The sequence below is a fragment of the Centroberyx gerrardi genome, chromosome 13, assembly GCF_048128805.1.
Source record: "Centroberyx gerrardi isolate f3 chromosome 13, fCenGer3.hap1.cur.20231027, whole genome shotgun sequence".
Classification (NCBI taxonomy): Eukaryota; Metazoa; Chordata; class Actinopteri; order Beryciformes; family Berycidae; genus Centroberyx; species Centroberyx gerrardi.
This window is the reverse complement of record NC_136009.1, coordinates 17,849,274-17,861,596: the sequence shown is the minus strand read 5'-3', so window position 1 is coordinate 17,861,596 and position 12,323 is coordinate 17,849,274. Positions and strand designations below refer to the sequence as shown.

At 40.8% G+C, this 12,323-nt stretch overlaps 1 protein-coding gene across 1 annotated transcript in view; it reads right to left on the bottom strand.

Annotated features, from left to right (window-relative positions):
• LOC139925585 (phosphatase and actin regulator 1-like) overlaps positions 1-12,323 on the bottom strand; it is a 50,562-nt gene that overhangs the window by 20,474 nt on the left and 17,765 nt on the right. The window contains exon 2 of the mRNA XM_071917023.2: positions 2,522-2,686. Within this exon, the coding sequence (XP_071773124.1) occupies positions 2,522-2,660 (139 nt within the window). The 5' untranslated portion in view covers positions 2,661-2,686. The remainder of the gene's footprint in view (positions 1-2,521; positions 2,687-12,323) is intronic.

The following is a 12,323-nucleotide window of genomic DNA, read 5'->3' as shown; positions in this document are numbered from 1 at the left end:
CTTATGGAGAGCACAGTTGTCCTTTCTGCCTCTGGAGGTTTCTCTGTCTTTCAATAGCAAATTATCAGTACAATAAATTAAGTGAAGTATTGGCCAGAATTATACGGCAGCAGTTTTCTCATGTCTGTTAACATAACGTCATCCCAATGCAAACATAATTTGTCGAGACAATGCAACAAATGTACAATGGTATAAAATGCTATGACAACAGATTAGCAGATTAACAACTTTAAAGACAATGATATGAATAGGCTGCCTTCATTGCTTTGACTAATTAAATGGGGCAAATGCAGAACAGCATGTGCAATGCTCCAGTTAAAACCCAAATCAATATTGGGGCACAGGGCAATCAAGGTCAATACTGTATCCTAGATGAAGAACAGATCTTCCATCACAACAAAATGCTTTTGACTGGCCACAAGAGGACTTAAGAGTAACCAAATAAATACACTACGCTGACCAATGTTTACAATGACTCCATCCTCAGAGTAATAACAAAGTGTGCTAGAGCTTTCTAGGTGCTCAGGTGGAGGGGTGGGCTGTGTGCATAATTGAAGTGAGTGAAACTATGTAGACTTTAAAAACTCCACCTGTTAAACACCAAGGTGCTGTGGTAGCACTGTTGTTGTGACTAAGAGAATTGCTGTACAAAATATTTAATTCATGCTTTGACTCAGCCACTAAAATCACCAAACTACTACCTGGTATGTGAATGCACCACGTGACTTCTACTGTACTGCCTGTCTGGTGTACGAGTGCACATTGCATTTCCCTGCAGGCCTTTAAAAGTTGGTTCATGTTTCACGCACAAACCGAGATGATGTGCACACGGCTGAAATGACGTAATTGCGGTCAAATCAACTGGGCACATTGGAGTCACGCACTACCTGAAATATGAAACAACGCAGATGGCATCGCAGCGCCTCCATCCAGGATTGGCTGAACTAAGAGAAATCGGAACTACTGGCCAGTTCTGTTTGGGTTACTTTTTTGTTGTTGGGAGATGTGGAAAGCTGATTTTGTTTTTTTGTTTTTACAGTGCCACAGAGGTACTTCCTAGCCTAAAGAGCACATACCGTGTTTCCCTTAAGCACAATGCATTGCAAAAAACGTTAAGCACAAACAAACAAACAAACAAACAAACAAATGAACAAACCAACGAGCACAGTCCCAGTCTTATGGAAGTGTTCCTGAGCACCTACTAAACTGGAAGTTCTTGAAGCACAAAGCACATACAGAGGCCTCTCCAATGAGATTCAGATTTGATAGAAGGATTTGATAAAACAATATATAGTAGAAGAGGAATAATATGGAGGCTACTACATAATATACACAACACAAGTGGATAACAAAAGGGATAAAAAGCGCTTGTCCACTGGGCTCCACTGCGCATTAACCACCGGCATTACAGAACAAAACCCCTACTCTTGTTCATCTCTGATTATTGTCCTTCACTGGAGCAGGGGAGAAGCTATTATCATAGGGGGGTAGATGAATATAACAATGTGCACAAAACGCTTTCATAATTGTTTCATTTAGCACACACAGTCTATTCAAATTATGAGCAGGGCAGAGTCCAGCCAAGAGAAAGAGTGAATTATCTTTAAGTTTTAAAACAGAGGCATCAGCATTTTTTGTGACATACTAAAAATACCACTTAGTCCACAAGAACTGCTGCAGGGCCAGGGGCGAGAATGTTGGAAAGAAATATAAACTAGAGCCAAACATCACTGGAGGAAAAGTAGCAGGCAAAGCTCAGGAGGAAAGGTAACATCAACCAAAAGATCAAGGAGAGGTTTTGTACTTTTGGTAAATGATGGGAGTCCATATCTATCCCTGTGATCAAATGAGAGACTGACAACATTGATAGTAAGCAGTAAGACTTAAAGAGTTAAATGGTCAGTGAGGAGTTGCGGAAAACATGATCAGATCAGACAGAGATTGATTCATTAAGTCAACTCAAATCCAGTATTACTAAACCACAACAGCCTGTCCTGTCCAGACCAGATTCAGGTGTGTGTTTGTATATTCTCTCACCCTCTAGAAAAACAACACACCAGCAATGAACATGGACATGACTCATTTCTGCACCCAACCCATACGACGCAGTCTGACAAAGTATCTCCTCATGTCCAGCAGGCTGCCAGAATTCAGAGTGTGTGACACAGGCAGGTAAAATAAATACAGCCACATCTGAAGGGAGCATGTCCTTCACTTGCCCCTGACCACTCTGGACTGCAGGATCAAAGGAACTTTAAAGAGAGCTCATAACACGAAACGGCAACACAGCACTTTTACTCAATCAATTCGCCACATTTTCAATCCCCCTACAGGCTGGAACCTAGTACTTTTCCCTCCTGACTGGCCAAGGGAAATGCACCGATTTGTTTTCCACAAACAGACAGTGCATGCAATTACAGAGACCATGGGTGTTTATGATACATGTGGCATTCGCGTGCATCTGCTCATGTGCTTTTTTGTGCACACATTAACACAGAATTAAGAGAAAAACATTCTGTACCAGCAGAGGTCTGCTTGAACTTCTCGCTCTTCTTCTTCCTCCACTTCCAGGGCTTGAGGAGGCGTCCCAGAGTGGCAAACTTGCTTCGACGACGGATGGGTGGAGTGTGGGTGCCGGGGACCAAGGACTCAGAACGCATGGCGGCCAGCCTCTCAACCTCCTCAGCTGTAAGGGCAGAGAAAAGCAGGGTCTGGTTTAGGTGAGGATGCAGAGGAGGTGATATTATGGTAATGATGCAGAAGAGCTACCAGTGCAGCAGACACTTTTTCTTATGAGAAATCCAAGCAACAAGAATCTGTGCCAAGTGGCCTCCTCAATCCCATAGTAGCTGGATGAGGTTTGGAGTGGATAAACAAACCTGCGAATCAGATAGCATTATGCAGGATACGCTCTGAGTCTAAACAGTTTGAGGCTGCATCACACTGATTGGTTTGCATTAGCTTGCCAGAAAACACTAAACAGACTGATAAGCACCTCATTAGGGGGAAAATCTTCCTTCACTTCGTCAAATATTCACTAGGCACAGCCTTTTATCCTTTTGCACACAGTTTGACATCAAAAGCAAAGAATGTTAAACATTTTGTTCAAACACAGACTATTAAATGAAGAAGTGAATTCATGTCATCTTTGATCAACACTGCATTTCAAGGCCATAAACTGTCCCATTTAGAAAAGGATATGATACAAAGACACGCACAAACACAAATGCATTCCAATAGTGGAAAAAGTTGCTAATTTGGTCAGATTTTGGTCAAAAATTAACAATCTGAGGTCTTAACTCCAGAGGGACGATCATAAGAGGCCACCAGACTGGAGTCTTTGATACAGCACACAAGCGGCTCTCAAGAACTTTGGAGGAATTGTGTAAACAATGCCAGCAGCAAACTGTACAATCATGTGAAATTCAGAAATGGGACATGTTGTTCTACCCTGCCCCTCAGTCTCAGCCTTTCAAAACTGAATGAATGTTGTCTTAAATAGAAGTCCTGAAATTAGTCTGTCAAAAAAGGAGGATAGGGCGGATTAACATTCCCTGACCGGAACGGTCAAACAACCGAAGACAATTAAAATCATCTCGAAAGGGCACAAAACCAGTTAAGTGTTCACAGAAACAACTACTCTATTATCTCTAGTAAACAAACCATCACAGCACCCAGGGATGAGCATACAAGACTAGGGTATAAAACTGAGAAGATACAGAAAAGACCCAGTTTTCACTAATGCCCTATGGGTCCGAGTAACAACTTGGCTCCATGTGGCTGCAGTCCAGATGTATGAGGTGACCTCTAACAGCGCCATGTGTCCATGTGTCAGTGTCATTGCATCAGATCATCACCCATGACATGCAGCTGGGTAGTACACCATTTTTTTTCATAATTACATCACATTCACAATTAGGATGGTTGCCAACATGGACACATCACTTAGCAGGCCAGTCACCTCCCCAGGGATACGGTACAGCATGATAAATAATGTGAGCTGCGGCTGACAGAAATGCAGCGGAAATCGGTGACACAGACCATTACTTGAACACTCTGGTGCCTCACAGCCAACCATCTTAGAAATCCTGCCACCACACCGCTCTATAAATAGCTGCACAGTCAATGCTAATTGAATCCAGTAGAGTTTCAAATGACTTCATTAGGTCCAAAACAGAAAAGCAAAAAGTAGGAGCTGTGTAACATTCAAGGAACCAAAAAAAGACCAAAAAAAAGAAAAAGAATCACAACTGGCAATTGCAGCTCTACATAGATATATGGAGGGATGCTACTGACCCACTTTCATTAACTTCAGTGAGAGAAAGCATACTTTCTGAGCATCCCTTCCCAAAATCCCTTCCCTTTTGTACAAATCCTCTAGCCATCACTGATAGTGACTATATAGACAAATGAGGGGTGCTTTTTGAAAATAATTCAGAGAGAGTGATTGACTTACCATTCATGTGAAATAAAGCATTTTGTGAAAAGCAAACCTCAATACAAAGGTGTGTGTAAAGGTGTGTGTAAACCTGATGATCACACTGATTCATTCTTTCAACATCCTCCAATCAATCATTTTTTTTGATTGATTCATTTCCAAGCAGAAACACACAGCTCCACATGCCTATAATCAAAGTGTATGCTGCTTTAATTGTGATCTTGACAACAGCTGAATAACCCTGGCTGAGGAGAGGGGATTTACTGGCGCTCAGAGAAGAGCTCCAATCTGCAAAGCAAGAGGAAAAATTAGGAAATCCTCTTCCAAGTATTCAAAGTCATCCAGACTTAGTGATTAAAATGTTGTGGTTGTCAAATAATTATAGAAGGTAGGTGTCCATTTTCATGGCATCAGGAATACACTAACATCTCAAACCCATCTTCATGATGTTATATATATTCTCTACAGCTATGTTGGCATAAATACAGCAAATAGCTGTGGCTGTTTTTAATTAAAAACATTTGTTTGCCTACCAAGATGGCTGAGTGATGATGTAATGACACTGAAATGAAAATGGCTTAAGAGGTTCTCCAATGACTTGGTGCTATGGTGCTATGAGCCTGAATGTAATTTGGATATTCTGTATATCTAGTAAACTAATAATTAAAAAAAGCATGACTTCAGCTTCCCACAGAGGGGATTAATTCATCAACATATATTTTACCTTCATGCAGACCAAATAAACAAGAATGAGTCCAAGAGAGCCCAACCCTAAGAAGTTCTGATCCAGTTTACAGACGCAGATCAGTTCCCAGAACAGCAGAGGTGAATCATTGTCGTTTTGTGTCAGCTCATTTCATCACAATTATATATATATATATTGCATCGACCAATAGGATTACTTCAACATGAACAGAGCTGTGCAGCAGGTATTTATTCAAACACCTGAATATTATCGCACCACCAGACAAATCATGAGGGAGGAAACACAAAGCACATTCAATAGTCCATATTAAATGGATAAAGCGCATGGTTTAGTCGTCAAAACGTGCATTGCAGCCCAGTGGCATGGCCATCGCCAGATAATGAGCGGAGTATATCCTGGATAGCAGTACCGCAGGGCTACTATGGGCGAAACCACAGAAGGCTGGAGCCTACTCACCGTCCTGTGTGTCGTTCCCGCGGCTGCAATTGCTGCAAATGTGCTTTATCTCTTTCCCGATGTGACAGTGGATCGTAAAGGGCATGTTGTTGTTGTGGTGCTGATGCTTGCCGTGCCCTTTCTTGTTGTTGAGAGACATAATTTTGACCAGGTTGAACGGCTTCTTCTTAGGTTTCTCCACCGCCACGGGCGTGTTTTCTCGACACCCTGTTGTAAACCAAGTGCCGTGCATGATGGTGGGCGCAGGATCCACCGCCGGGTAATTGGCCGTCTTGTACATGGAGACGGGAAAACGGATCTGTGCCTCGGTACGACGAAGTGGTTTTAAATTAAAGGGCCATCAATTGAATCCTACCTGACCTATTAGTAGCCGCTTCCACCGACTCCAAATCCTTCGCTCCTCTCTCGCCGTATTTCCACACCTTCACCTGAGATCCCAATATGACCAGGCTACTGGTTTGCGCAATGAAAAGTCCACTGATGCTGAGAGTGGGCACTACTGCAAGATCCCAGCGAGCTAATAATAAATACAGGGTGAATAGTGAATGGCAATGACTACCTCTCTCTCCCAGCGCTGTAGACTGCAGTCAGTTATAGCTAATCCACGATTAGTGGATCTGAGCAGAGTGGCCATGTGATTGGCTGCACGGTGCGCTCCTCCGTAATAGGCCAGTGTGGCCAGAGAAAGTTGCTTACTGAATGGCTTCGTCTCATAATAATAACGGGCTCCACTGTCCTTATTGTGTAGCTTCCTCACAAGACTTCAGTAAGTATGATTATGATAGGCACTTGCATACTCTCAGTATTAAAAAAATAAAATAAAATAAAAATCAGCAATGTATTACTACTACAACGACTACTACTACTACTAACAACACACACACACACACACACACACACACACACACACATACATACATACATATATACTGTATGTAGCCTACAGATATATAATACAAGGATCCAAAATAATTAAAAAAGATTAAAGAAAGTATAAAAAAAGATAGGCCTAAAAAAAAAAGAATAAATATTTACATAAAAGCCAGTCAATAAAAGTGAGTCTTAAGAAGAGATTTAAAGGCTTTGATTTTGAGCCTAAGAATAGTCACAAGTCTTCTGCCCAAGGATCTCAGGTGAGCTTAAATTTATAGGGGTTAAAAGGTCAGCAATATAGCTAGGACCAGACCATGCTGAGCTTTAAAAGCGATCAGTAAAATCTTGAAATCAACACTAAAACTGGCAAACAATCTTTAAACAAGATGATACATATAAAAGCATGAATAACCTTCTCCAAATCTGCAGAGCATAAAAAAACCCTTGTTTTTATATCTCCTCAACTGAAAGAAGCAGGACTGTACTAACTTCTTAACCTGATTTTCAGAAGTCAAGTCATTGTCAAAAACCTCCCCCAGGTTTCTGGCCACTGTTTTGACATTGGTGGATAGATTCCCTATCCCGCTTAAAATAATGCTTCTGGAGCTGTGGAGGGCCGAATAAAATAATTCCCGATTTACTATCATTGAGCTGTAAAAAATTCTAGGACATCCAGCACTTAATATTGCGGAGGCAGTTATTTAGTGTGCTAAGGCTGTTTGGATCATCAGTTTCAGTGATATAGCTGGGTGTCATCAGTGAAGCAGTGAAATTAAATGTTGGGTTTACAGATTATGTGGCTGAGTGGGAGCATGAAATGAGGACCAAGAATTGAGCCTTGCGGCACCCCACAGGTGATATTAACAGAGGAGGAGGATGAGTTGACGATGGTTATGGAGAATGTCCTGCTGCAAAGGTAAGAGACGAACCAGAGCTGATGATAACCACCCAGTGCTTAAGGCATTCAATTAAAATTGGGTGATTTACAGTATTAAAAGAATGCAATCTCCTGTAACTGCTGTTAAAAGGAGGTTATTAGTTACTATTAGAAGCACAGTCTCTGTGCTATTTAAAGCTCTAAAACCTGACTGATATTTCTCTAAAAAAAACTTGCTGTTGCTGTTTAATAAAGAAATCAGTTGGTTAAAAAATACTTTCTCTAAAACTTTTGATAAAAGCAGCAGTTTAGATATGGGTCTATAGTTACATATTTGGATCAAGGCTGGGTTTCTGGAGGAGTGGTACTACTGCATGTCTACAACTGGAAGGGGAAGTACCAGTGGCTGGAGGGCTGTTCATAATTGATAACATAATAGGAGTGACATTCGAAGACCTCTTTGAGGAGCTTGGTAGGTAAAGGACAGGTAGAGCACTTCATATGACCAACAGTCTTTTTTAAAAACAATAAAGAAATGGGTTTAAAACTGCTTAAAACAGCTGTGTGTTTTCTGAAATTACATTTAAGTCCTGGGTAGGAGGGGAGATTTAGAATCCGATGCTCTCAGCCTCTTTAAAAAAAAACCTCACATTTCTCTGGGGAGGCTTCTATATTGTGACTGGGGTTATTAATAGCATAGTCAATCACATTGTACAGTACCCTAGAGTTGTGGCAATTATTAGAAATGAGATTTGAGAAATATGCTGCTCTTGCATCTTGTACCGCTTTCTTGTACTTCAACATTAAGTCTTTCATAATATCATAATAGATCTGCAGTCTGTTGGCTATTCATTTCTGAATATTTTCTGCATTCTCTTTCAAGGGTTTAGTGTGCTCGCTGAGCCAAGGTAAGGCCTTTTTGTACTATTTTTGTGCTTTATAGGGCACAATAAAATTGAGTATGGTTGTGCAAGCACTGTTAAAACTGTTGACCAATTCCTCTGTATTTTGCAGCAGAATTACAAACTGGTAGCAGTGTAGGAAGATGACTGAAAAGCCTTTGAGAACTTTCCTGCATAATTTGAGATACAATGCAAGGGCAAGCAAGGACAGATGGACCAGGAGTGGGATGAAACAGTTGTAGGTTAAACACAGTGGCCTTGTGGTCAGTCACACAAACATCAATTAATTCAACATTGTGCAAAGTGTTACCACAAGATAACACCAAATACAGGGTGTGCCCTTCTACATGTGTGGACCCCTTGACAGACTGCACTTCAAGAGATTCAATAAGATTTTAAAGTCAGGAGCAAGTGCATGTTAGGGGCAACAGACATGAATGTTAAAATTATCAAGTATTAAAACTCTGTACTCTGTGTCTATTAAAACTTTGGGCATAATACCTCAGAGACCTCTTGAATAAAATCACCATTTATAGGTATATGTCACAGCAGGGAGACCTTACCAGTGATCAAGAAGCTCAATACTTCAAATGAGAAATAGCTGCCAAAAGAAATAGGGGAGCATTTAAAATTGTTTATCACCACTAGTCCACCACCCTTTCTAGAAAGCTGAGGATGATGGAGATCAGAGAAATAAGGTGGAGTAGCTTCAATTAAGGGGAAAGAGTAATCTTGGTTTAGCTAGGTTTCTGTAATTGTGAAAAACTCAAATTTGTTTGAGATAATGCTATCATCATGATAGGGATGACCGCATGCTTTGAGGGATGAATGGGCTTTTTACTGTAAAACAAGTTCAGCTTTTTTTTAACAGAAGATGATAGATCAGAGCAGCATATCCAAAGCTTATACTAGGTCAATACTAGGTCAACTAATCCTAAATTCCAACTAGCCAGTCAATCGATGCCTGAAGTTACTGTGGACATTTAGAGGTAATTGGTAACATTAAATGAACGGTTAATGAGGCGTTAATCACAGAAAAGATATTGGGCCCCACGGTATTTCCAATCACATTTCATACGGAGCAGTCAAGGGTGGTGGGTGGGGTGAGTGCCTTTGATGTTCTCTCAATGAGCTGCAGCTTATTCCAGTGACATCAAAGCCCTTTCCGAAATGAGGGACAGAGGCACTTGATTTACTCCCACCACAGTGCGATGCAGTATAGTTGCCCTCAGCTGCCTCTTTTCATTGCAAAGTTTCACTCTCTTGGTTTGGTATGAGGTCAAAATATTTGGAAACTGGCAAGATGCTGCTTTTTTTTATGGAAGCAAAACCATTTTTTTTTACCAAAGAGTCAGAGGTTAACTGAGAAAGAGAAAGCCTTAGCCATGCATGAGGTCGATAACACTGCAGCAAAGTGCGTGTGTGTGTATGTGAGAGAGAGAGGGAGAGAGAGAGAGAGAGAGAGAGAGAGAGAGAGAGAGAGAGAGAGAGAGGGAGAGAGAAAGGGGCTTTACAAGCTTGGACTCTGGATTAAGAAATGTGTGCTGACTGTCTTGCTGCACCACTAGTTTTATAAACAAGGACAGAGACAACCTTCCCCTCTCTGTTTATTGTCATCATGCATATTATTGTGCCTAAAGCCCCTGAAGGATTTTAGGATGTCCTTAAAACAAAAGTGTTCTCTGTCCAGGCTTAGCACAGCATCTTGACTTGTACAGGCCTACATCTAATTAAGATGTAGGTTGCTTCAGCCTTCATTTCCTCTTAGATAATTCTTACAAGTAGCAGATGATTAAGGCTACAAGACAGGTCATATGTCTTCTGCAAGGAAGAGTGGCCACATATGCGTGTGGCAACACAGTTATGTAACTGTAGCCATCAGATGCTGCTGCTCAGGCTGCTCAGTGCCCCAGTGCATCACTTGGATCCATTCATGAGGGAAAAGGGAGCATATATATATAGCTTACCTTGAGAAAAGAGAATTTAATGGGGTGAATCTTTAGTGACTTTGATAAGAGTAAACTTTATACCCAGACTCAAAGCAAGTAGTCCATTTCTACCCTTAGACTAGCAAGCAGACTGTCTGGAAATTTCACTTAATACACAAAATATATATATTTTTTTGGCAAATTTGGATTTATTATGTCTTGTAGGGTGAAATCCCTACAAGACAAACAAACCATACTTTGTTTGCAGCCCACATTAGTTCTTGAAATTGTGCATTTCCATTGTTTTTTTTTTGCTTTGTTTTATCTTTTTTTACTTGGTGTCATTCTTAGAGTTTTGGTATGGTGTAACATACATTTTCGGCTCAGTGACTGAGTTGATGCAGAGGCCCTGAGGGGCTCAAACATATACTGTCACTAAACATGGCATTGACAATGGATGATTCACCAGTGCACATGTGTTAGGCTAATTTTCTAATTGAAGTCAATAAACGGATTAGCTCGGTGATATCCTGCGACTGAAGGACGCATGTCTGGCATGACGCATAGTGGGGACAGGCGAGTAAGGGCTGTTTTTGTTGGCCTGGCTTAAGATTGAGCTAGAATGAGAATCTATGCCATACTATAGTTCTATAATAAAGAATGTGGCTACAAAATATTTAACCTGCTTCAAGGCATAGTGAGACTAATTAACCATTGGCAATTATATATTTTTGGTAAAACTAATGCTGCTGACTTCTTTGGACTTACAATACAACTCCAGTTTTTTTGACCTAAACATAAATAACTCAGCCAATTTTGAAATCATAATCAAAAGAATTTCACTAAAAGTCAGACCTGGGTCAAACAGAATTTACAAATAATTTCCAGCCTTGCTCTGACCTGAGAAATCATTCCTGTGGGGGAGTATTTTACTCAACTATGCAGCTTCAAGGGTGGCAGTCTGTAAAACCTGTTATGACACCTGCTGCCCTACCCTTCCTCACCCTGAAGCTGCTAAACCCACTTAATAGAATCTCATTTGTATGGGTTTAAATGGAGAGTTTCCGTGTCACGTGATGGTCTCAATTCTGCTTCAGAGGCTTTATCTATTTAAAGATATTGAATAACAGCACAAAATATCGGCTGTCGGCATTTGAATTAAAACATTTCGAACCCTATAGTTGAGTATTTTCCTGTGGTTCATAACCTTCCTGACACTATGGTCAATGGTACTGATGCAAGGTGGATTCTACCACCATTATTAGAACCATTTTAAAATAAAACTGATCTATCCCTTTACAGTTAGTTAACAATGCAGATTCCTCTGTTTTCTGGCTTCTGCTTCAGATGGGTGTCCATGGATGTGCTGCACGTTTTAGGCTACACAATCTCACTACTCACTTGCATAATTCAGCCTGTCACCACAAATCTGCTGTTCCCTCTCCATTCTCTCTCTCCCTCTCTCTTGCTCTCTCTCTCTCTGTCCTTCTGTCATTCTCTCTCTGCCTCTCCCTCTCATTGTCTGTCTTTCTTTTCTCTCGGACACACACCCACAGTACACACGCGCTTCCTTGACACAACTTGAAAGGGAATTAACAAGATGGTAAAAGCGTGATAGCTTTGCCTTCTCCACTCTTCTAATTTACTGTGGGGAAATGTGAGTAGTTATGCAATTATAATCTGGGAAGAACCTAATTTCTCTCAATTTAGTTACGCAGTCCTTGGCTCCACCCTCAACACTAAGCTCAATCTTCCCCCCCCTGACAAGACGCAGAGTAATGTAACATGATTATGTAAAGTCCACAGACTGCAATACTTCAGAAGTGGGGAAGAGATGCGTTCATTTTCCTAAGGAAAGCAATCAAACATGGACACACACACACACACAGAAGAGAAAGAGAGAGAGATGTGAGAGAGAAATGTGAGAAAGAAATGTGCAGTGTTTTGTTCCCCTCACCATTCATTGTCATTGTGCATATTATTCTGCCCTGCCATTACATTATTACATTTCAACATATATGAAATATTTTGAGCCAGAATGTTTATATATTTATCCGACTGTCTGGGGTGGATGAAGGATGAAGTAGTAGTGTTTTTTTTTTATTTTTTTTAGGCTTATTTAAATCTTTAAGATGTAATTTCA